The 25,852-nt window shown below is 47.2% G+C and overlaps 1 protein-coding gene across 1 annotated transcript; it reads right to left on the bottom strand.

The window, feature by feature from the left end:
• Positions 1-5,188: 5,188 nt before the first annotated feature.
• On the bottom strand, positions 5,189-21,632 carry LOC134599101 (zona pellucida sperm-binding protein 4-like). The gene is made up of 12 exons (XM_063444941.1): positions 21,467-21,632; positions 19,307-19,425; positions 18,713-18,812; positions 16,982-17,137; positions 9,645-9,832; positions 9,362-9,459; positions 8,637-8,770; positions 8,099-8,288; positions 6,498-6,645; positions 6,241-6,316; positions 5,811-5,918; positions 5,189-5,729 (listed from the first exon to the last, which is right to left on the bottom strand). Exons 1-12 carry the CDS (start codon positions 21,624-21,626, stop codon positions 5,584-5,586), a joined length of 1,623 nt encoding a protein of 540 aa, XP_063301011.1. The 5' UTR covers positions 21,627-21,632; the 3' UTR covers positions 5,189-5,583.
• Between the last annotated feature and the right edge of the window lie 4,220 nt (positions 21,633-25,852).

Below are 25,852 nucleotides of genomic sequence, written 5' to 3' on the forward strand. Positions count from 1 at the left end.
CTCCGCCCCCTTGCCTGCCCCTTTCTAGGGGACCACCCCCCACGGAGACACCCACAGGTCCGCTAATGGCGGGATGTAACGGACCCGCCATCTCCCCAATTGGGCTTCCTCGCGTGACCATTCGACTTTGAATGGAATAGCGAAAACCCCCCCAACAATCCCAGCCATAAACTAGCGCCTTCATGGGAGGCTTACTGCCTTAGCCACGGCAGCAACGCACTGATCGTCACCGATGCCGCTCCGAGCTGAAGCCCCGGCGAGTACCCATCCTGCCTTTAGTTTTCCTTTCTTGACGCGTCAGTTGACACCGTGACTCCCACCGCCTCCGGAACACCCGTATCCAAGCCTACCCAACGGTCCCCAGTTGCATTGACCTTTCTTCTGTCCTGGGGGAGCGCCGGCAGCCTCCGGAAAGAGCGAATTTCCTCCACCATCATTAGGAACCGGGTACCTTACCTCGATTACGCCTACTAGGATACAAAAGCCCTAAGCCAATTCCCAAAGTCTTTCCCCTCCTCTTCTTTTCCGGCCTCCTTCCTATCATCCCATTTAAAATCAAGGAACTCCTCTAGTGGAACACAGGATTTTTTTTTTTTTTTTATTTAATCAAATCTTATCCTCCGCCTTCAAGTGACCCCCCAATGTCCCCGTGATTGACGCATGCCCATTTCGTCGTGCCGGGCCTGGAATATTGCCACACATCTAACTGTTTTCCTGCCTCGTCGAATGTCCCTGGTACCGGTACACCGTATTCCCCTTCCCTTCCCTTCCCTTCCCGGCACGCCATCACCACCGCCCTTATTTCTGCCTCCCGACCGCCCTCCGGTGACCCCACCCTTCCGCACCGCGGGGACGGACCCTTTTTTCCTTGATCATGACTCTAAAATGATTTTTGCAATTTAAAAAGTGTGGTGTGTTTATTGACTCACCGCCCAAACCCCCGTCTGCGCTGTCCTTCCATCCACCTTGCCAGGTTCTGGAGTATCCGGTGGACGCCGACTCCTGTCCGCGCTGGTCCTGCCTCAAGCTCGTAGGAGTAACACTCCTCGACCTGCTGGGAGAAGATAACCTGGGCAGTCTGTTCTGATATAGCCTTACCAGCCCTTCCTCCCTGCGCTCTGTTCTGTCGTCCTAATCTCTGCTCCTTCTTGCTGCCTGACCTTCCTGGCCGCAGGGGTCACGCCTCTGCCCTAGTGAAATCCTGCCAGATGAAGCTGAAGCGCTGCACTGAGACCTCCTCCTCTCCCAGGAACTGGACCACCTCCTACCACACCGACTTCTTGACGGTCTCCTCACCTGCTCCTCCATCCCTCATCCGACCTCCTGCTGCTGCTGTGCCTGTCATTGTCCCTGCGCTGCTCCCTCCCGTACTCACACCTGCTGACGCTCCTCCTGTGTTCCTGCTCCTGCTCCTGAGAACGCCCTCCAGGAGGCTCCCGCTTGCCTCTGTCCCTTACGTCCATTTCCACCCATCCTTGTCCTCTCTTCTGCCCTCTGCTTGCAGTACCTGGCCTCTCCCCGGCCGCCTCACCGACTTGTGGCCCCTTTAATTAATCCTGGTTGCTGGCCTTCCCCTCCATAGCTGCGCCTGTGAAGACTCCGCCTGCTGCTTTCACTATCCCCTTCCTTCACCTCTGACCTGACCCTGGTCCCATCCAGGGCCGCCTCCGTCTGTGTCTGTGACCCGCTGACCTTGACTCCCTCCCCCCCGCCTGCCCATTGGGGGGGGGGACCGCTTTTACACTGCTGGCCCCTTGCATCATTCCCCCTGTCCCCCAGGTATGCCACCAGGGGCAGACTCACCAGGACGCCTCTTGACGCTCTCCGTGCCTGGCAGCCATCATGTCATGCTGGATTCCGCTATCCTCAGAGTTTTCCCGCCCCCCCCCCCCGCCTTACGGCAGGGGGCACTCTTCCTGTGCGGCCTCATCATGGCCTGTCACCTTGCCTGACCAGCACCGCATCGAACAGACGGCGCCGGCCGCCCTCCAACTTCCGCCTGCTTTCTGACCTTGTTTTCAGCTGTCCCCTTGCCGCCTCCTGACAGGCTCTTGCGCCGCCGAACTGCTGATGTCACTCCCAGGCTGCCGCTGGGACGGCCTCACTCTCCTTGCCGGCCTCCGTTCCGTCGCCGCGGGGGGGGGGGGGGAGCAGACGTGCTTGGGGGCCCCCAGCTGCTCCTGCAGCCACCAGCCACGATTTCTGCCACAACTTTTGTGTCCAGGATGGTGGCTTGCTTGGAGTTCTGTCTGAGACTGATGGGAGTGAGCATGCAGCAGCAGTTCACTCTAGCCTCTCCTGTACCTCCATGCTGCCTCCTGCCTCAATACTGCTCTGTTCTCTTCTATGCTGCCTCCATGCTGCTGCCTTCTCCCTCCAGGGCAGGCAGCTTTCACAACTGACAGGTAAGCTTAGGTTCAGTTAAAATGGCCACTTCATATAATGGCTGGTGTAAATACTCCCCTTATGGCTCCGCCCTACCCAGGATGCTGGCTGTCACTAACTTCCTGTGGCTGCTATGCCTACCTCCTGGCTCTGTCAAGGCATATTCCTCTTAGCTGCGCTGATCCATGGGCTACAGAACTAATTCTACTCCCCCCTCACCCCTGCCCCGCACAAATTTAGGGTTTGACACTCTTGTATGTAGTAGACAAGTCCTATAGCTGTTAAAGTATACAGATATCAAACTTTTGTTCACCCATCGTAGAATGCTGTGAAATATCCTGGCACTTATAATACATGAGAGGAAGGTTCTATATGTAGGAAACAATGTAGCTACGAAGTTAGATAAGACAAGTATATTTTATACACAATGAAAAAAACAGGAGTTTGAGTGAGAAAACAATATATTTCTTGTCAAATCTACATAACTTTGAAGTCATTTTTGAAGTCATTTTATTTTACACTTCCTTTTTAGTTATGTAACCATCACACCACCTAGTGGAAAAAAAAATCATACTACACTTTGATACACTAAATCGAGATTTAATATTTTCGTTCTAAAAATGTGGAATGCCAGTTCTGACACTATGAAGATTAGTAAAGAACCAGAAAAGTTTACAGCACAGTGGAGTAGGTTTTGGGAGGGTGATTACATATATTCCCATCGGATAGTCAATCTATTTGACAAGTCACCAGTTAACAGTAGTTTAGTTCAATAGCTGGACTGTGCAAGACAATTTCCCCCTCCCCATCCCATGCCTGGTTGTTCTTGCTCTCTCACAGCACATCACATCAAGTTCAAAGCTAGATTTGCATTCAGTGGAGTGGTTATAGGAGATCAGAATGGATGTGCTCTACAGTAAGTAAGATTTGCATCTATGCTGAATACCTGAGAAAACTAGGGGCACTCCATACTCCCAGCCTAAGAGGATGTTGCAATAGGAGGTGGTCGCCAGAGGAACATGCATGATATTGAGAAAACAGATGAACTTCCTGGTAAATTGAAACGCTCTGACACTCCACTGCCCAAAATAATTTAAAAAAAATTTGAGTCACTGTTTAGTATAAATTCCCTTACAAACATGCATGCACTCTCATTGAAGCATATCTAAAGACATCTTGCAAATCTGTCTCCCGTTCTAACCCCTGTCCAGACTTTCTTTGGCTGTCCAATCAGACTTCCTAATACAGCTCAATGAGAAGTCTTTGCAAGGCAGATGCTATGAGACCTAAAAGCAGCCAAGGAAAGGGCTTGATTATGATGGGCCAAATTATAGATTAATCGACCAAACACTGCAACAGTCATAGCAAAAAGGTAAATAGATGCAGCACTGGCTTCTAAAATGGCAAACTGGTACCCTAACAATCCAAAGACATAGTGAAAAGGAAAAACAGATCGCGCCAAATAACTATGCAGTACTGGTATTACTAAGGAATACAGTTGTTTGCAAGTAGTAACTGGAAACTAATTGCAAAGAATGTCCTCGATAATGGTGGTAGTTGTAGTAGGTAGTTCAATGTATTTCTCCGATCGGCTCCAATTGGTGAAATATATTGAACTGCCTACAACCACCACCATTATCAAGGAGTTTATTTTTCTTTCCACTAACAGTCATACATCTGGCGGAGAGGGTGCTGGAGGGAAACTAAGTTTATGTAGAAGAAAGGGAACATGCCACAGTGTTAGGGAGACTGAAACAGCAAGATCATTTGCATAGGAGCACAAAGTCAGCTTTACCTTAACCAATTTCATGGTTAGCCTGTCCACACAAGTTTTGTTCCCCTACATCCCTCTTAAATTTCCACACTTAAGCAAGAGCATGTGAAGAGTAGTTAGGGTGATGTAAATCACAAAGTGACATAAGAGAAAACTCACCATATAACTACACAGTTTGATTCTGCTGCATAGCTGGATTGCTCACAGTATCTCCATGGGAGACATGGATACTCGGTGTCCCTAGTTTCAGTGTCCCCATGCAGCCTACTCCAATCCCTCAGGAGGAGGGGAAAGAAGGTCAGTAAAATTGCTGTGTTTAATTGCCATGTTGGCACTGCAGAAACAAGTTTGTATTGTGGTTGAGGCTCTCTGGCTCAAAGGAGTTTGCCATCACTGGTCTAGATTATACAGAAGAACTGTCACCCATAGGCCACACCACAAGCAGTGATTGGCAGGAGGACCTCTTTCTGGTCACCTGGTGATTGCATCCCCTGGACCAGTGCATCCTAGGCAGCTGCCTTACGGAAGCACTGGCCCTGAAGATATGCAGGCCCATCAAGAAGCTTCCCAGTACCCCAGTCTAGCCCTGGACAATAGCTGCCTCTTGAGTTTAGCTCCACAACCAGGAAGGAGCATAACAGGTCATTATGTCTATTGAAATCTAGACTGAAGTTTCTCCCCATTTAACAAGTCACTAGCTGAATGCATGTTAAATAGGAACCTGATGATTCTGTGTGAGTGCCATTTCTGTTTAATAGGAAGTCATAAGCAAGATTACCATCTGTAGTGTGAAGTCTGAGTGTCTAATGTATTTGTGTGGCATTTGTCCCAACCCCAGTGACTATTGTGTTTTGAGCCAATCATTGCAGCTTGCTAGTAGGCATGAATCTTCCTTTCCACACTGCAGTTTTTTTTTTTTTATTATATAGTGCTCCTGGCCTATCAAAATGCAATATGAACACGGCACAATGACAAAAAAAAATCCAGATAACATTTTTACAGCAAGACATTTATTCTTGATTGTGCACATACAAAGTTAATTTTCTGCAGATTTACACACAATAGAAGTGTATTTGTTAGATATCAGAATGCCAATGAAAGCAGAGGTACAATAATGAACAGTTACAATGTCAGATGGATGAAGGGTCAAACATCTTAGCTTAATGATTTGTTCTGACCATTGCCCCCCTGTCATTTTAGTTACAGGGATGACTGACAGAACCTCTACCATAGATTGTTATTTCACAGAAATTGTAACGCAAGCTCTGTAGTTGCTGAGATTATCCAACAAATCAAGGAATGTAGTAACAAATCATGAGGCTGGTATGCCGGGGTGCTCTGTGGTACTAGATTAGTCTAGCTTTAGAGACTGTATAGTTTGAAGGAGAGTCAGTCTGGCACTGCAGTTGTATCATCTTTTAGTGTTACATGTTCACTAGTGCCACATTCTGTTTTCTTTTTACAGTGAATCTCCAGATACTCATGGCTGCCACAGCTACACAGACCACAGCCAGTGCAGATACAATTCCAACCCACAATACGTCGGTCATTACAGCAGATTCCTTGGACTCTACAGATAAAGAGAGAAAGTGTTATGCAAGCAATTAGTTCAGTTCCTTTTTTTAGAGTATGTCATAGTTTAAAAACATACCTCTCAGTTTCAAATTTTCTGAAGAAACTCTGAAGTCTACAGGTCCATGAGAAGACACCATATTCATATTTGGTTGATACACATGCCTCTTTGATCTTCCTGCTATAACTAAAGTCACAAAAACTATAGGAAGTGAGTGCATGAAAACACCCAATTTAAGATAAAAATAAAGTAAATATTTAAACACCCTCTCCTGGTTATTTACAAGAACGTGATTTGTCAAGAGTGAGTTTCCAAGTTAAAAGTCAAAATAGCTAGACTTTACAGATCAAGAGGCCAGAAATTCTGTATCAGATGCTCAGTATTTGAGCCACACCAAGCTTCAATTCTAGTTTGAAGCAGAAATTAAGGTTGCTTCAGCAACTTATCTATAATGGCAGGACAAAGCAGGTCAAGGTCTCCTTAAAACGTTTTAAGAGGCGATACTTACATCCTGGAGAACAGACTGTAGAGCAGGACTGGGTGGCAGACTGCGCACACACTGAGGCACTGCAGTGAAAATACACCTAGAGGGATACATTGACTTATTTAGCACCACAAAAATCTACCATGCAATCGCCACATCTTCTATAGACCAACACTCACCACCAGTTTAGAGTAATTCCTCCAAGTGGTACAACCCCAAGCCACATTCACTACAAAAGTGTGTAAAGTTAAATATTAACTATGAAATCTGTTCCTGCTTACATTGCCTTGCAGAGGTTGTGATGTTGCATCTGTAAAGGTGAAAGTGTCCACGATGAACCGCTTGTAGTAAGATGGGAATTGTATACTGGAGGCAGACTGGTCTATAGAGGAAATCAATGTTGCATAGTTGTCACCTGGAAATGGGCACCTAGAACAGAGTGTTACAGTTAACATTGATCGAGCTTTTTCTAAGGTTATATTTTCCACCAAACCTTTTATTAACAGAGGTTGACCGACTAAACACTAGGGAAAGTTTTACTTGTTTAGTTAAAATGTCAGTGCTTAAATAAGCTGACCTTTAGCTGGCTTGCACCATCAGCGTTACCAAGACTGCATGTGTTTATAGTCTGAATTAGTTGTATTTTTGGATGTTTTGTATAGTTTATAACAGGAGTCAGGTTAGAAACCAGAACCTCTCTCTACAATGCACATAAAAACTAAGTTACCTGTAAGCAGAGACCATGTTATAGACAAGGCCTTGAGAACAAGAGTCAGATTCAGGAGTTAAGAGGAACACGCCAAGCACCATGACCACTGTGGTCCACTATAGGGTTTATGGTACCGGAGTGCACTGGTGGCCCCCCATTGTAATGAATCCAGCAATTTTAGGACAGTTTGACTTCTTACTGCCTGGGTGCCATTTCCTGCCTCAGACATTGAATTGCTAGAAATATAAACAGTATATATATGTGTATGATACCTTAGAGTGAATAACAATGGTATCTAAATATACTTATACTTATCTGATAAAATCAAGAACAGCCTCTCAAGGTCGTGGCCCAGTCCCGACCTTTTACAACATATACAAAGGCAAAGGAGAAATGAGATACGGCTGTATACAATCTAAAATAGGAACAGAAAAAGATACATAGTGTAATACAGTAAAACACAAAAATGATGCGCCAAGATAATATTGCACTCACGAGATTGAAGTGAATAATGCGCCTGAACAGGTGCCTGCCCCAATACGTTTGGGCGGCTGGGTGTCTCCACTTTCCACTGGAACTCCAAGCGGACCAAGAAATGGACTGAGACTTCAGTAGAGGTAAGTAAAATAAATATGCAGATTTATTGTAGAAAAAGGCTACAAATAATAGCCGTATTCAATAAAAGTATAAATAAAAGACCTCTCTTTTATTTATACTTTTATTGAATACGGCTATTATACGGCTATTATTTGTAGCCTTTTTCTACAATAAATCTGCATATTTATTTTACTTACCTCTACTGAAGTCTCAGTCCATTTCTTGGTCCGCTTGGAGTTCCAGTGGAAAGTGGAGACACCCAGCCGCCCAAACGTATTGGGGCAGGCACCTGTTCAGGCGCATTATTCACTTCAATCTCGTGAGTGCAATATTATCTTGGCGCATCATTTTTGTGTTTTACTGTATTACACTATGTATCTTTTTCTGTTCCTATTTTAGATTGTATACAGCCGTATCTCATTTCTCCTTTGCCTTTGCATTGAATTGCTAGAAGCTGCAGTAGAGGGGAACCCACACCACTTACAATGGAGCAACATGATGGGTAATAGTTATATTTTTCAGTTAGCCAGACAGGCTCATACCATTTTACTTGCAAGGAGTAGGACTTGTTCTTACCCATTCAGCAGAAGAGGCCACTGTATGGGATTAAAGGGATCGACTGTTGGGGTTGCCCAACACTGCTGAAGCAACAGTACCAACTGTGGATCCACTCGCTGCAAGAGAAGGACCTCCACAAACACTGGATCTCTCAGCACCTTTAAAATTGGATACTCTCCATCCGTGTAATATTGAGTATACCGAACATCTGTAAGAGGGATATTTGGTCAGTAGCCATAAAGTTTTATTTGCAGTGATTTAGTTACTATACAGTGAATTTTATCTTGACAACCACTTAAGCCAAAGTTCTCCAACTCAGTTTAACTTTGCAAGTGGTTTATGATCAGTTTTGTTTATTTAAGTGTGATAGTTTATTCACTAGTTGCAAGACAGTACCACAGTTTGTAGGTTAAAGAGGAACATAAACTAGGAGACAGGAGCACCATGTGGAGGGAAGATTGTTTTAGTGATGCCACTTGGGTTTTTGTAATGTTCCCTTAAAATGCTATAATGTATGTTTTATTTAGGGACCAGCTGCAGCCATTTTTCAGGTTACCTTTTGCAATCCTCAGCTCCAGACTTAGCGGACCTTGACTGGTCACTCCTGGTGGTGGAGCCAGTGTAAAGACATTTACAGGTATGTTTAATGGAATTTGCATATCTGAAGATAAACTGCAGCGGATGGTCAGCCTATAGAAGTTTGAACAAGTTTACAGTTAAATTATACATGAACTGAAAGCATAGATGTTAGCCACGAGATACAAGAAACAAAAAAAAAACAACCCCACACACAAACTGCTGCACTTTTTGGAGCTTTGCCGACCCATGCAGTCTAGTGTGTACAATTGGACATTCAATATAAAAAAATAAAATAAAAAAAAAGTGCTCAGAAAGCAAGTTAGGCTTCCATGCATACCAAGAGTATTCACTGAAATGGCAACTGGAGAACTAAATTTGAGACACGACATTAAAGTTGGCATCCACCCCAACACCCTCTGTTTTGTCCTGAATACATTAACCCCTTAAGGACACACAACGGAAATATTCCGTCATGATTCCCTTTTATTCCAGAAGTTGTGTCCTTAAGGGGTTAAATTCTTGTTATGGCAGTTAAACTGCCCCCATATCATCACAGCTCTGGTAGCTTGTATTTGTCAACTCACCCATACAGGAGGCATTTAAAGAGATTAAACCAGTCAAATTATAAGAGCAGATACAGATTAAAGACATCTTTAAGGGCGCTCTGAAGCAGGTGGTCACAGAAGGTACTGGTTTAGTTACCTGAAGGTGCTGTCTCTAGTGATGGAGGATCCTTGCCAGGTCTGCACTGTCCTTTTTGCCATGAGCTCATTTTCATAGAAGAGGAGACTGCCTACAAGCTGTGACAAGGAAGTTACAATCATAAAATACAGATCCCACGATATGCAAGAATTGAGAGAACTGGCTCAGCATTGTAGGTCTATCCATTTGATAGTCTTTGTAGATTTCTCTGTGCAATTAAATTCTCCCCCACCCAATGTGGTCTCACCACAACAAGATACATCGATTAATAGATCAGACAAACCTTAGAAGTTGTTCCACATGCAGAGAGGGGGAACTGGAAGAGAAGAAAGGAGTCTGTTGTAGTAGTTGGTCCACAGTTTGGGTTGATAGCTCTGGTCAGTTTCACTGCTCCCAGGTCAAGTTTAGGCAGGGTTACATATTTTGAGATTGCCACAGAGAAGATCCCATCATTTGTGCACTGGGCTGTCACTAAAATAGACAAGTCTTTGGTGTCAGGTGGGATTCTTACCTATTAAAGTCAGATATACAGTGGGTGGGAGATGACATGTCTTCTACACACGGACGAGTTTCTTAGAACAGCCAAATTCAGGGAGTTTATATTTACCAACATAAATGAAGCCGCACAGAAACAGTTCAGGAGGGAGAATTATTCTAAACCACTCCACCTCTAAACATGCAAGGTCAGAAGAGTAATCTATTGTATGAGTGTTAGACCAGATACACTACAGATGTCATAGGCGTGCGCAGCCCATTGCATTAGGGTGTGCACCCTAAAGCACAAGCGGCGTGTGTGTAATATATATATATATATATATATACACATATACACACACACAAAGCTGTGAGGGTGCTGGTAGTGCGATGTGTGTGTGAGGGTGCTGGTAGTGCGATGTGTGTGTGAGGGTGCTGGTAGTGTACTATGTGGGTGAGGCTGTTTGTGTGTGTGCACGTGTCAGGGTGCTGTTTGCGTGTCAGGGTGCTGTTTGCGTGTCAGGGTGCTGTTTGCGTGTCAGGGTGCTGTTTGCGTGTCAGGGTGCTGTTTGCGTGTCAGGGTGCTGTTTGCGTGTCAGGGTGCTGTTTGCGTGTCAGGGTGCTGTTTGCGTGTCAGGGTGCTGTTTGCGTGTCAGGGTGCTGTTTGCGTGTCAGGGTGCTGTTTGCGTGTCAGGGTGCTGTTTGCGTGTCAGGGTGCTGTTTGCGTGTCAGGGTGCTGTTTGCGTGTCAGGGTGCTGTTTGCGTGTCAGGGTGCTGTTTGCGTGTCAGGGTGCTGTTTGCGTGTCAGGGTGCTGTTTGCGTGTCAGGGTGCTGTTTGCGTGTCAGGGTGCTGTTTGCGTGTCAGGGTGCTGTTTGCGTGTCAGGGTGCTGTTTGCGTGTCAGGGTGCTGTTTGCGTGTCAGGGTGCTGTTTGCGTGTCAGGGTGCTGTTTGCGTGTCAGGGTGCTGTTTGCGTGTCAGGGTGCTGTTTGCGTGTCAGGGTGCTGTTTGCGTGTCAGGGTGCTGTTTGCGTGTCAGGGTGCTGTTTGCGTGTCAGGGTGCTGTTTGCGTGTCAGGGTGCTGTTTGCGTGTCAGGGTGCTGTTTGCGTGTCAGGGTGCTGTTTGCGTGTCAGGGTGCTGTTTGCGTGTCAGGGTGCTGTTTGCGTGTCAGGGTGCTGTTTGCGTGTCAGGGTGCTGTTTGCGTGTCAGGGTGCTGTTTGCGTGTCAGGGTGCTGTTTGCGTGTCAGGGTGCTGTTTGCGTGTCAGGGTGCTGTTTGCGTGTCAGGGTGCTGTTTGCGTGTCAGGGTGCTGTTTGCGTGTCAGGGTGCTGTTTGCGTGTCAGGGTGCTGTTTGCGTGTCAGGGTGCTGTTTGCGTGTCAGGGTGCTGTTTGCGTGTCAGGGTGCTGTTTGCGTGTCAGGGTGCTGTTTGCGTGTCAGGGTGCTGTTTGCGTGTCAGGGTGCTGTTTGCGTGTCAGGGTGCTGTTTGCGTGTCAGGGTGCTGTTTGCGTGTCAGGGTGCTGTTTGCGTGTCAGGGTGCTGTTTGCGTGTCAGGGTGCTGTTTGCGTGTCAGGGTGCTGTTTGCGTGTCAGGGTGCTGTTTGCGTGTCAGGGTGCTGTTTGCGTGTCAGGGTGCTGTTTGCGTGTCAGGGTGCTGTTTGCGTGTCAGGGTGCTGTTTGCGTGTCAGGGTGCTGTTTGCGTGTCAGGGTGCTGTTTGCGTGTCAGGGTGCTGTTTGCGTGTCAGGGTGCTGTTTGCGTGTCAGGGTGCTGTTTGCGTGTCAGGGTGCTGTTTGCGTGTCAGGGTGCTGTTTGCGTGTCAGGGTGCTGTTTGCGTGTCAGGGTGCTGTTTGCGTGTCAGGGTGCTGTTTGCGTGTCAGGGTGCTGTTTGCGTGTCAGGGTGCTGTTTGCGTGTCAGGGTGCTGTTTGCGTGTCAGGGTGCTGTTTGCGTGTCAGGGTGCTGTTTGCGTGTCAGGGTGCTGTTTGCGTGTCAGGGTGCTGTTTGCGTGTCAGGGTGCTGTTTGCGTGTCAGGGTGCTGTTTGCGTGTCAGGGTGCTGTTTGCGTGTCAGGGTGCTGTTTGCGTGTCAGGGTGCTGTTTGCGTGTCAGGGTGCTGTTTGCGTGTCAGGGTGCTGTTTGCGTGTCAGGGTGCTGTTTGCGTGTCAGGGTGCTGTTTGCGTGTCAGGGTGCTGTTTGCGTGTCAGGGTGCTGTTTGCGTGTCAGGGTGCTGTTTGCGTGTCAGGGTGCTGTTTGCGTGTCAGGGTGCTGTTTGCGTGTCAGGGTGCTGTTTGCGTGTCAGGGTGCTGTTTGCGTGTCAGGGTGCTGTTTGCGTGTCAGGGTGCTGTTTGCGTGTCAGGGTGCTGTTTGCGTGTCAGGGTGCTGTTTGCGTGTCAGGGTGCTGTTTGCGTGTCAGGGTGCTGTTTGCGTGTCAGGGTGCTGTTTGCGTGTCAGGGTGCTGTTTGCGTGTCAGGGTGCTGTTTGCGTGTCAGGGTGCTGTTTGCGTGTCAGGGTGCTGTTTGCGTGTCAGGGTGCTGTTTGCGTGTCAGGGTGCTGTTTGCGTGTCAGGGTGCTGTTTGCGTGTCAGGGTGCTGTTTGCGTGTCAGGGTGCTGTTTGCGTGTCAGGGTGCTGTTTGCGTGTCAGGGTGCTGTTTGCGTGTCAGGGTGCTGTTTGCGTGTCAGGGTGCTGTTTGCGTGTCAGGGTGCTGTTTGCGTGTCAGGGTGCTGTTTGCGTGTCAGGGTGCTGTTTGCGTGTCAGGGTGCTGTTTGCGTGTCAGGGTGCTGTTTGCGTGTCAGGGTGCTGTTTGCGTGTCAGGGTGCTGTTTGCGTGTCAGGGTGCTGTTTGCGTGTCAGGGTGCTGTTTGCGTGTCAGGGTGCTGTTTGCGTGTCAGGGTGCTGTTTGCGTGTCAGGGTGCTGTTTGCGTGTCAGGGTGCTGTTTGCGTGTCAGGGTGCTGTTTGCGTGTCAGGGTGCTGTTTGCGTGTCAGGGTGCTGTTTGCGTGTCAGGGTGCTGTTTGCGTGTCAGGGTGCTGTTTGCGTGTCAGGGTGCTGTTTGCGTGTCAGGGTGCTGTTTGCGTGTCAGGGTGCTGTTTGCGTGTCAGGGTGCTGTTTGCGTGTCAGGGTGCTGTTTGCGTGTCAGGGTGCTGTTTGCGTGTCAGGGTGCTGTTTGCGTGTCAGGGTGCTGTTTGCGTGTCAGGGTGCTGTTTGCGTGTCAGGGTGCTGTTTGCGTGTCAGGGTGCTGTTTGCGTGTCAGGGTGCTGTTTGCGTGTCAGGGTGCTGTTTGCGTGTCAGGGTGCTGTTTGCGTGTCAGGGTGCTGTTTGCGTGTCAGGGTGCTGTTTGCGTGTCAGGGTGCTGTTTGCGTGTCAGGGTGCTGTTTGCGTGTCAGGGTGCTGTTTGCGTGTCAGGGTGCTGTTTGCGTGTCAGGGTGCTGTTTGCGTGTCAGGGTGCTGTTTGCGTGTCAGGGTGCTGTTTGCGTGTCAGGGTGCTGTTTGCGTGTCAGGGTGCTGTTTGCGTGTCAGGGTGCTGTTTTGCGTGTCAGGGTGCTGTTTGCGTGTCAGGGTGCTGTTTGCGTGTCAGGGTGCTGTTTGCGTGTCAGGGTGCTGTTTGCGTGTCAGGGTGCTGTTTGCGTGTCAGGGTGCTGTTTGCGTGTCAGGGTGCTGTTTGCGTGTCAGGGTGCTGTTTGCGTGTCAGGGTGCTGTTTGCGTGTCAGGGTGCTGTTTGCGTGTCAGGGTGCTGTTTGCGTGTCAGGGTGCTGTTTGCGTGTCAGGGTGCTGTTTGCGTGTCAGGGTGCTGTTTGCGTGTCAGGGTGCTGTTTGCGTGTCAGGGTGCTGTTTGCGTGTCAGGGTGCTGTTTGCGTGTCAGGGTGCTGTTTGCGTGTCAGGGTGCTGTTTGCGTGTCAGGGTGCTGTTTGCGTGTCAGGGTGCTGTTTGCGTGTCAGGGTGCTGTTTGCGTGTCAGGGTGCTGTTTGCGTGTCAGGGTGCTGTTTGCGTGTCAGGGTGCTGTTTGCGTGTCAGGGTGCTGTTTGCGTGTCAGGGTGCTGTTTGCGTGTCAGGGTGCTGTTTGCGTGTCAGGGTGCTGTTTGCGTGTCAGGGTGCTGTTTTGCGTGTCAGGGTGCTGTTTGCGTGTCAGGGTGCTGTTTGCGTGTCAGGGTGCTGTTTGCGTGTCAGGGTGCTGTTTGCGTGTCAGGGTGCTGTTTGCGTGTCAGGGTGCTGTTTGCGTGTCAGGGTGCTGTTTGCGTGTCAGGGTGCTGTTTGCGTGTCAGGGTGCTGTTTGCGTGTCAGGGTGCTGTTTGCGTGTCAGGGTGCTGTTTGCGTGTCAGGGTGCTGTTTGCGTGTCAGGGTGCTGTTTGCGTGTCAGGGTGCTGTTTGCGTGTCAGGGTGCTGTTTGCGTGTCAGGGTGCTGTTTGCGTGTCAGGGTGCTGTTTGCGTGTCAGGGTGCTGTTTGCGTGTCAGGGTGCTGTTTGCGTGTCAGGGTGCTGTTTGCGTGTCAGGGTGCTGTTTGCGTGTCAGGGTGCTGTTTGCGTGTCAGGGTGCTGTTTGCGTGTCAGGGTGCTGTTTGCGTGTCAGGGTGCTGTTTGCGTGTCAGGGTGCTGTTTGCGTGTCAGGGTGCTGTTTGCGTGTCAGGGTGCTGTTTGCGTGTCAGGGTGCTGTTTGCGTGTCAGGGTGCTGTTTGCGTGTCAGGGTGCTGTTTGCGTGTCAGGGTGCTGTTTGCGTGTCAGGGTGCTGTTTGCGTGTCAGGGTGCTGTTTGCGTGTCAGGGTGCTGTTTGCGTGTCAGGGTGCTGTTTGCGTGTCAGGGTGCTGTTTGCGTGTCAGGGTGCTGTTTGCGTGTCAGGGTGCTGTTTGCGTGTCAGGGTGCTGTTTGCGTGTCAGGGTGCTGTTTGCGTGTCAGGGTGCTGTTTGCGTGTCAGGGTGCTGTTTGCGTGTCAGGGTGCTGTTTGCGTGTCAGGGTGCTGTTTGCGTGTCAGGGTGCTGTTTGCGTGTCAGGGTGCTGTTTGCGTGTCAGGGTGCTGTTTGCGTGTCAGGGTGCTGTTTGCGTGTCAGGGTGCTGTTTGCGTGTCAGGGTGCTGTTTGCGTGTCAGGGTGCTGTTTGCGTGTCAGGGTGCTGTTTGCGTGTCAGGGTGCTGTTTGCGTGTCAGGGTGCTGTTTGCGTGTCAGGGTGCTGTTTGCGTGTCAGGGTGCTGTTTGCGTGTCAGGGTGCTGTTTGCGTGTCAGGGTGCTGTTTGCGTGTCAGGGTGCTGTTTGCGTGTCAGGGTGCTGTTTGCGTGTCAGGGTGCTGTTTGCGTGTCAGGGTGCTGTTTGCGTGTCAGGGTGCTGTTTGCGTGTCAGGGTGCTGTTTGCGTGTCAGGGTGCTGTTTGCGTGTCAGGGTGCTGTTTGCGTGTCAGGGTGCTGTTTGCGTGTCAGGGTGCTGTTTGCGTGTCAGGGTGCTGTTTGCGTGTCAGGGTGCTGTTTGCGTGTCAGGGTGCTGTTTGCGTGTCAGGGTGCTGTTTGCGTGTCAGGGTGCTGTTTGCGTGTCAGGGTGCTGTTTGCGTGTCAGGGTGCTGTTTGCGTGTCAGGGTGCTGTTTGCGTGTCAGGGTGCTGTTTGCGTGTCAGGGTGCTGTTTGCGTGTCAGGGTGCTGTTTGCGTGTCAGGGTGCTGTTTGCGTGTCAGGGTGCTGTTTGCGTGTCAGGGTGCTGTTTGCGTGTCAGGGTGCTGTTTGCGTGTCAGGGTGCTGTTTGCGTGTCAGGGTGCTGTTTGCGTGTCAGGGTGCTGTTTGCGTGTCAGGGTGCTGTTTGCGTGTCAGGGTGCTGTTTGCGTGTCAGGGTGCTGTTTGCGTGTCAGGGTGCTGTTTGCGTGTCAGGGTGCTGTTTGCGTGTCAGGGTGCTGTTTGCGTGTCAGGGTGCTGTTTGCGTGTCAGGGTGCTGTTTGCGTGTCAGGGTGCTGTTTGCGTGTCAGGGTGCTGTTTGCGTGTCAGGGTGCTGTTTGCGTGTCAGGGTGCTGTTTGCGTGTCAGGGTGCTGTTTGCGTGTCAGGGTGCTGTTTGCGTGTCAGGGTGCTGTTTGCGTGTCAGGGTGCTGTTTGCGTGTCAGGGTGCTGTTTGCGTGTCAGGGTGCTGTTTGCGTGTCAGGGTGCTGTTTGCGTGTCAGGGTGCTGTTTGCGTGTCAGGGTGCTGTTTGCGTGTCAGGGTGCTGTTTGCGTGTCAGGGTGCTGTTTGCGTGTCAGGGTGCTGTTTGTGTAATGAGTGTCAGGGTGCTGTTTGTGTAATGAGTGTCAGGGTGCTGTTTGTGTAATGAGTGTCAGGGTACTGGTAGTGTGCTGTTTGTGTAATGAGTGTGAGAGTGCTGTGGGTGCTGTGTATGTCTGTGGGTGCTGTGTATGTCTGTGGGTGCTGTGTATGTCTGTGGGTGCTGTGTATGTCTGTGGGTGCTGTGTATGTCTGTGGGTGCTGTGTATGTCTGTGGGTGCTGTGTATGTCTGTGGGTGATTGTGGGGGTGGAGGTGGTGGTACATTACTTAATATCCCCCCTCCCTTCTTACTTTATGTAGGGAGGGGGGATATTTCCTTGCTGCTTTCCCTGGTGGTCCAGTGGAGGCGGGGGCAGATCAGTTATCCCCCCTCCCTTCTTACCTTATGCCTGGGAGGGGGGATCCTGCGGCTGCCATCCATCCCTGGTGGTCCAGTGGAGAGTGAACTCTAGCCCCGCAGGGCTAGAGTTCACTCACGCGAGATCTGAGCGTTGCCGCGGCAACGCTCAGATCTCGCGAGAGGAACCCGGCGGAGCTGCTGGCAAGAGCTCCGCCGGTCCTCTCTTGCCTCCCTCCCTGCATGTGAGCCGGGGAGGGGAGGTTGAGAGCAGAGCCGGCGCTATCCGAGCGCCGGCTCTGCATGAGCCGGCAGGGGAGATCCTGAGATCTCCCCTGCCGGTCTCAATACATAGCGCGTGCCGCGGGGATTAGGGTGTGCCCAGGCACACCCGGCACACCCCGTGCGCACGCCTATGACAGATGTGACTTTCATATAGACTTAAATTCACTGATGAATGAATAGGAGGGATTGCTTAAAGGTTGTTTGTCAGCCATTACAAGTGCTTCCATTTCTAGAGTGGGGACCTCATGGGTTCTAGGGCAGACTAGCCTTGATCCTCAGGGACACTGGAGCATTTTAACACATACAAGCTTACCTTTATTGCCATAGTAGCAGGTATTCACACGGTCGCTAGGATCATAGCAGCAACCCAGACTCTGACACTGATCACTGCTGACTGACGCGTTGCCGCAGAGGAGTCGCTCTAGCTTGTCTATGGTGGCACATTGACTGGGGCTTGGAGCATCCATGGCTGAAAAGCAGATGTTTAATAAGAGTGCATGCACAAAGGTTTAGAGTAAACGACATCTAAAGCAATGATTCTCTTCCTCAGCCCAGTCTGAGGTACCAGAACAGTGTGGAATCTCAAATACTATACTTATGTTGGCAGAATTGATAGATAGGAGATAACACTTTCAAGCGTCACGTCATGGCTGAATCCTTTTTTTTAACCCCCTCCCAACTCCACTACATTTAATTAACCTGCTAGTCACCCCCAAATACCCCTTATTACCCATTTTTTCCATCTTTATTTTCTGCCCAGACCTATGTTCTGGGCACCTCCATCTTTGTGTAGCCAGATGAAGGTCCTGTGGGAAATGTAATCTGCCCACACTAGATGGCACTGAGATTCCCGTGCATGCCCAGTTAAACACTTGGGCATGCGAACGGGAATTTCATCCATTCGTCAGAAAGACGAAAGTAGTGTCATATGAACAAACACTGAACATCAGTGTTTGCTCAGTTTATTACAAGGAGGGAGCTACAGGCACTAGGGGTCCCCCAAGTCCCTAGTCACCCTAAAAATAGTGATGGGGAAGAATGGGGAATAAAAAGGACTACCTCATTTTTCAACCCCCAAAAAGACAAAAAAACACCATGTTCACCTGGTGAGGGCATGTCGCAGGTGAAGATGGTTTTTTTTTAACCAAGTTCTACTGGTTTTTTTTTTATAGGCATGCCCCTACTTGCGGTATTGTGAGTAGGGGCAGAATTTACCAATACCAAGTAATCTTTATTTAGTGTTACTAAATGCGGCTGATAAACCAATTTAGGTCTATTAGCCTTTTGGTAGCTTGCTCCCTGATACTGTGGGAAATAGGGAGTCATTACCAAGTGGCTGCAAGATGCAGCCATGGCTTGAAACCAGATTGGAGTTTTTCCATTAGAATGGAATTCCGATCAGAACAAAGTCTTTAATAGCGTCCTATCTAAAAATGGCAGGATGCATTGCGGGAACAGGGAGGAGAGCTTAGAATTGTGGGAAAATTTCTGACCACTGGAAAGGAAGTGCACTTTGCTCCTCTGCTGGTCAAGCGTAGGAAGCCTCCATAAGACAAATAGTCCCTACTTTGTTTTATGTTTTAAAGAAAACTAGAGCAGACAGGAAGAAATGAAGAACAGACCCTGACAGAGGGAGAGAAGAGGAGTCGATTAAAGAAAGGCAAGTCCTGCATGACAGTGCCACTTTAACAGATACCAAGTGACATTTCAACATTCTTCCCAATCAATAGACAGACTCTCCATACACGGAGTACTGTGGTCCAAAGGCATATTTCCTTGGAATTCATATTGGTACTATACAGAGTGTTAGACACCCATTGCATCCAATCAGATCTACACCGCAAGGCTCAGCCATAGGACACATCAACCTAGAACCATGATAAAAAAAAATATATATTTTCCTAACCTTTATTAGTAGCCAAGGGTATTTTTAAATGTTACCCTTGGTTACTGATAAAAAGTTAGTGATTCCATTGTTCTCCCTTCCAAGAATTCCGGTTTAGTGTTTTCAGAACTGTGTTCAAATTCCCTACACATTCCATACCTGGCCTGATCGGACACTTCAGCTCTTTTTGCTCAGGGATCTTCCATGCCCCATAGTCATCTTTATAGGAAATAGTGAGGGCCATCACAAATGAGTCATCCTGGGGGAAAGACCATAACATCCATATTATAACAGTATAGGAAGTAGTTTTGCCTCAGTGGACTACAATATAATCATTATTGATCAACCTGCTTTTAATCCCAAGTTTGGTGCAGAATGAGTACAGCAAGGCACCAAGAACTATTAAAGTTTCATCAAACAGAAAATTAGTGGACATTCTGGTTTTGAGAATACAAACCAGATATATTCTGTTTGGCTAATTTCCATGCACTAATCCAGAACATCTTACCCCAGGGTTGATAAAAAAAAAAAAAAAATTCACATGCTACTTCAGGGGGCAACCAATGGTTGGCATAGGCACACATTAGGGCTCAGAAAACGGCCAAGTGAAATGCAAAGGAAAGGCAAGCTTTAGGCCAAATTAGCATCCTGATTATCTCTTGACAAGGCTTTAAATCTTCCAGTTTAGTGATCAAACAATGCAAGACCATTGAATAAAACCTAGAAATATTCTGAAAGCAGTCATATACCTACCATTTGGCTGACGTAACATCCATAGTAGGACACAGTAATTGTTAAAGAACCATCAGAAGTTTCTGTCAGGCTGGAGCCACATGAAATGTCTTCCGTTAATTCTTGTAGACTTCCTTTAACTGCATAGAGAATACAAAGTAAATAAGAGTTTACATGTATTTATCCTTAAAGGTAGACTATAGTAACTAGAACTACAGCTTAAAGTTTTCAGGCAAGAAGAATCATTCCATTTAGGCTTTTTGCAGTAAACTGCATTTTCAGAGAAACTGCACTGTTTACATTACAGCCTAGACACTGAACTTTTGTTACAAAACTGTCATTCACCCCTGGATTCTATTGACTATGTTATGACACTTTGGCTTCGGTACGTGAAGTCTACATCTTTTTTCCGAATGGATTATAAATACCCTGGTTCGTCAAACAAACAACCGACCACCCAGCTCCTGGCGTGTGCCGCCACTTAACCCCGGTCACCTCTCCAACTAACGAACGGTTGACCACCCGGCTGAGAGAGTGTGCCATCAATTGCTCACCCAGGGAGTTGCGGTTTAATGCAGGCTAATTGACGGCCCTAGTATATATCCGTTCGTGCCTTATCTACCGATGGTTAAACTACCGAAAGAGGCACAAACGGGGACCACCTTCAATCTGGCGTGTGGCAGCAATTAGAACATAGAATGTTGCGGTTAATCACAGACTAAGTGGCCCTTCACGGAGGGCTAATTTCAGATATTGAACAGCGACCACATTCAGGCAGAGAGCGGGGATTTGGGCACAACTCTGGCCGGTATTAGTTCCACGAGTTGGCGCCGAGGTCCCGCTGCCTATTGTTGCACATAAAAACCATGGCCGCCAAATACACAAACTGACTTTCCTTCGACGGAATACAGCTACAGGTCCGTGGGTTTGAGTCGCTATTCAGTAGACTAGTGCATACGGACCAGAGCTATAAAATGAGTGGTGAAAGTGCCGAAATATCTGTGAAACTGTTGAAGTTATGCATTTTTAATGTGTTTTCTGTGTGGAAGATAAACGTGGGTTTTGGCGCTTGTTGATAATTATATTACTGTAACCATTGGGTTCATTATCTCCAAGCTGGGCGGTATCAAATTCAAACAATACATTGTACGCTCATTGGTTTATGCATTATGTTATCCCTGTATCCCATCAGGTCCAGAGGGGGCTGTCCCTAGACCTGAGATTTTGCATAAATACCGATCCCTGTGTGCCATTAAAGTCAGTTCTTGTTTGACCTTCAAAATCACAGCCTCGACTCGTTTTGTGTGGGAAAGAGTATCCTAGCTGTAAAATAGCTAGTGGGATTGTTCTACACTTACAGGATCCTTCTGGATATCGAGACAAAGCGGCTTCTCTCTCTCTAAACTGGGATCCAGACTTTCCAAGCGGTCCAGCTTCCAGCTAGCCTGGGAGTAACCATAACAGAGATGCATTGATTTAATTCAGCTCTATGAGATGCTGATTGGCCAGGCTTGTGCCAACTGTCCCTGACAGTCTCAGCCAATCCTATGAAAGCATTGGATTGGCTCAGAACACCACTTCTGATCACGTCAACCAAGTAGGTAGATCAGGGGCAGAGCCAGCAGCTGCAGAATTTATAAAAAAAAAAAATAAAAAAAAACTACACCCACGATCTCTGGATAACTGGAAACCAAGTCACAAAATTTAGATTAATTTTTTTTTGAGAGGACTTTCCAGATCTACTAGTCACATTGTTAGCCTGTATTTCGCACTTTGGTTTTTAATTCACGGTTTAGGGAATAAACACCAATATGGTAACGGTTTATGGTTTTCCCCCCCATACATCATAAAACCCACTGAGGCAGATCTTTCAAGTCTATACTAAGCACAAGAAGGGGTTTGGATTTCTATGCTCTATAAAACTTCACAAAACGCAAATTAAATAGATATAGTAAGGGAGATCAAGAGCCAGTGAAAGGACCACACCCTTAAAAAGTAGAACATGTGCTGGTATTCAGTCCTACTTTAAAACAGACTTTGTTACAGATTTTACAAGGATGGCCTCTTATGCAAGAAGTATTACAGATTCAGAGGCAAAAAAAAAAAAAGAAGGTCCTGCCATTTTTTGAGCCTGGCCTCCAATAACTTGTTGAAAAGTATAAAAATTCACCAAACACTTACCCATAACCATCAGTTTAGGGAATGAATCTCCAATTTGGCTCTTAGGGATTGTATACGTGAACCCATCTTCTCCACAGCTTAAACCAGATTCTTCTGTATCCTTCCCATCCAACATCCCAGGACGGGCCAAGGCTAGCACTAGGATCAACCAACCCACCATTCTCCAATGAGCCATTACCAAAAACCTCAAGAACATGTATTGAGGACTGGTAGAGGGGGGAGTCTTTAAACTAACATGGGAGGCAGAACACCTGCAACTCCTGATCAAGTAACTCAGTGCATGATTGTTATCACAAGGAGCTATACTCAGTTATCTGTTTGTGAGCATCAGGTCCAAGTTATCCTTGATTGCCATCACCCAATCCCTGCAAATATTTATCTAATAAGATTAAATTAATGGCTACAGATATATAAAGTTACCTATTGTAGAAGACACATGTAGGTGCTTTAACACTCCTGTTCAAGCACAATTCTCCTCATTCTAACACTGAACATGAGTATTTACTACAGTGAGATTTGTTAGGAACTCAAAGTGGATTCAGAGTCAAGGCCAAAGTAGCTGAGCTGGAAGTATAACTAACTTGGAGAATGTTTCTAATTTATCTATTTTGGCCTTAAATTTTAAATTCACTTTGAATGGACTTAGAATTCCAGACACTTCTCCCTTTTGTGAATAACCATGTTTGACTAGACCTGATTCATGCTGCAGGTAATACATATTGTCATCTAGAAGAGCTTTATTTTTTTTTTACCATTAAAGTATTCATTTAATCTAAAAGGGGATGAGACATATGACCATGTTTTGCATGGACATGATAACTAAATACAATGCAAAATGTAATTTAGCCAGTGTCAAAACAAACACACACACACACACACATATATTTTTTATTATTATTATTATTATTAATTTATATATATATATATATATTTTTTTTTTTTAATATAAGTCTATTTAATGTCTTTAGGCTTGTTTATTAACAGTGAATTTTGGTAAATTAAAAACGGAATTGCAAACTGTAGTTAAATATAAATGATGCAGTGGAAAAATTATCCGGTTCAAATATTTTTTTCCAGCTTGGCTAATTTGGCCAGAATTTCGATATCCTGTTTTCAATTCCCCATAATCACTGTTCAGTGAATATGCCATTTCATGTAAGTTTAGATATATGTGTGTGTTGAGGGTTGTGATTCTTTGAATAATAAAAATGACTAAATATTTAGTATGGATACAATGTAATATAAAGTTACATGCTGTTTCATACCCTGTATGGGAGTCTCCATAAATCACAATGGGCGTTATACACTGCCACATACAGTGTTATTTTCTAGAGTGAGAATTCACAGCGAATTTCAATGTTAAAGCCAGCGTAGTCAAACTGAAAGCCGAGCTGAATTTTTTCCCATTTCGTCTGTTTTGATCTTAAATTTGAAATTCACTATGAATTCACTTTAGTAAATAGGTCTATAAGTCAATTTATATAAAAGTATTTCTATACACAAAAGAGACACTCCAGACGCCCTCATATGTCACATGCAGAGTGTATGTTTGTTTACAGCTAGTTATGATAGGTGTACAAACATAACTATTATTAATATTAGAATGTTCCTTACTTGGCATACATAGAGAAAGAGCATGTTACAGGGTTAGTTACCAAACTGAGAATTGTCTGGAATGAAACATGGATCTCATATTTAAAGGGATACTAAAAGTGCCAGGAATACAAAGCTTGCGTCCGCCCACTCCTCCTCTGCCGCGGTGAATAAAGGGTTAAAAAACATTGATTTACTTACCTGATCCCTGCTCCTACATCCTGCGATGAACAGGCGCTAATGCGCATGCGCGGCAAATGCTGCACATTAGACCTTTCCATAGGAAAGCATTGAAACAATGCATTCCTATGGGAAAAAAATCAGTTTCGATCCAGGAAGTGCCTCCATTAGCGCTAGGAACACTGCACCCAGACAATTTCAATGAGCTAAAGTGGTCTGAGGGCCTATAATGTCCCTTTAAGTCCAATATAGCCGACCTGGCAAAATTATCCGGGCCATTTATGTTTCCAGTTTGGCTAATTTGGCCTTAAAGGAACACTATAGTCACCTAAATTACTTTAGCTAAATAAAGCAGTTTTAGTGTATAGATCATTCCCCTGCAATTTCACTGCTCAATTCACTGTCATTTAGGAGTTAAATCACTTTGTTTCTGTTTATGCAGCCCTAGCCACACCTCTCCTGGCTATGATTGACAGAGCCTGCATGAAAAAAAAAACTGGTTTCACTTTCAAACAGATGTAATTTACCTTAAATAATTGTATCTCAATCTCTAAATTGAACTTTAATCACATACAAGAGGCTCTTGCAGGGTCTAGCAAGCTATTAACATAGCAGGGGATAAAAAAATCTTAATTAAACAGAACTTGCAATAAAGAAAGCCTAAATAGGGCTCTCTTTACAGGAAGTGTTTATGGAAGGCTGTGCAAGTCACATGCAGGGAGGTGTGACTAGGGTTCATAAACAAAGGGATTTAACTCCTAAATGGCAGAGGATTGAGCAGTGAGGCTGCAGGGGCATGTTCTATACACTAAAACTGCTTCATTAACCTAAAGTTGTTCAGGTGACTATAGTGTCCCTTTAAATGTGAAATTAACTTTGAATTCCTGACAATTCTCACTTGAATAAAAAAAACCCTGTTAGTTTTTTCAGCAAGCTAACGTGTTATAGGTATTTGGAGTATTTCTTTAAACCATAACAATTACTTTCTGTAAAGGAATGACCTGTATGCCAATCGTCACACGATTCTGTATATCCTGTTTACCTTTTATCTGGGTTATGTTGTCTTTCAAAATTTATAAAAAATATATTAAAAGTTAAAATACAGGTTGGAAAAATAAAAACATTTCATTAAAGGATATAGGTAACTAATCAGGACTGGTGTGAGGTATGTACTACAAGACAAGGGTCTTAACTAATAAGAGGACAAGTCTTTCCCTCCAGAGACCAGGGGTGGCTCTCTAATTAGGCAGTTTAGGTGGCCGCCTAAGGCCTCGCGGCCGCCTAAGCCGCCTTAGGGCAGACTGTGTCGGGTCCTCGGTCAGTATGCCGCCGGGTGCAAGGCCCCTCCTGTCTGCATCAGAGACACCAGTCTGCAGCTCCGCAGTGAGCAGAGCTGCAGACCATGTGTCTCGTGAGAACTGGGCAATCAGAGGGTTGCCGCGGGTCTGACGGGTCTCGCGAGATACATGGTCTGCAGCTCTGATGTAATGGCCACCGGATCACCAGGGAGCCCACACAGGACCACCATGGAATAAATAAAGGTATTTATTCCCCCCCATTCCCCATCATGCCCCTCCCTCTCATCATCACGCCCCTCTCAATATCACCCTCCCTCCCTCTCACCATCACCCCCTCTCAATATCACCCCCTCCCTCTCACATCACCCCCCTCTCAATATCACCCCCCCTCCCTCTCACCATCACCCCCTCTCAATATCACCCCCTCCCTCTCACATCACCCCCTCTCAATATCACCCCCTCTCCCTCTCACCATCACCCCCTCCCTCTCACCATCACCCCCTCTCAATATCACCCCCTCCCTCTCACATCACCCCCCTCTCAATATCACCCCCCCTCCCTCTCACCATCACCCCCTCTCAATATCACCCCCTCCCTCTCACATCACCCCCTCTCAATATCACCCCTTCTCCCTCTCACCATCACCCCCTCCCTCTCACCATCACCCCCTCTCAATATCACCCCCTCCCTCTCACCATCACCCCATCACCATCACCCCCTCCCTCTCACCATCACTCCCCCTCCCTCTCACCATCACCCCCTCTCACCATCACCCCTCCTCACACATCACCCTTTCCCTCTCACCATCACCCCCCCTCACGATCACACCGCTCACCATCACCCCCTCCCTCTCACATCACCCCCCTTCCTCTCACATTACCCTCCCTCTCACTATTACCCCCTCCCTCTCATTATCACCCCCTCCCTCTCACATCAACCCCCCTCCCTCACACCATCACCATCACCTACTCACAGCATCACCTACTCACACACAGGATCACCCCACACACACACAGTATCACCCCCTTACACACACAGCCTCCCCAGACACACTGTTAGCATCTCCTCACACTGTCACCTCCCCACACATTGTCACCCCCCCACACTGTCAGCCTCTTCATGCATCCACACGCACATTAACCACTCCTAATCCTGTTAATCTCGCCCCTCCAAACTCACCTGCCCTAACTCTGCCACACTCGCCCTGTCACATTAACCCCCCTTAATCCTGTCACACTCGTCCCTCTTACCATGCCACAATTGCCTTGACAAACTTACCTCCACTCGCTCTGTCACACTTCCTCATCAAACCATG

This window comes from Pelobates fuscus, chromosome 1 (genome assembly GCF_036172605.1).
Source record: "Pelobates fuscus isolate aPelFus1 chromosome 1, aPelFus1.pri, whole genome shotgun sequence".
NCBI classification, from domain to species: domain Eukaryota; kingdom Metazoa; phylum Chordata; class Amphibia; order Anura; family Pelobatidae; genus Pelobates; species Pelobates fuscus.

Coding starts and splice junctions, on each gene's coding strand:
- LOC134599101 (XM_063444941.1), bottom strand. CDS start 21,626: ATGGTGGGTTGGTTGATCCTAGTGCTAGCCTTGGCCCGTCCTGGGATG. Junction 18,813..19,306: donor GATGTTACGTCAGCCAAATG/GTAGGTATATGA, acceptor TCTTTCCCCCAG/GATGACTCATTTGTGATGGC. Junction 6,317..6,497: donor CACAACCTCTGCAAGGCAAT/GTAAGCAGGAAC, acceptor GTATCCCTCTAG/GTGTATTTTCACTGCAGTGC.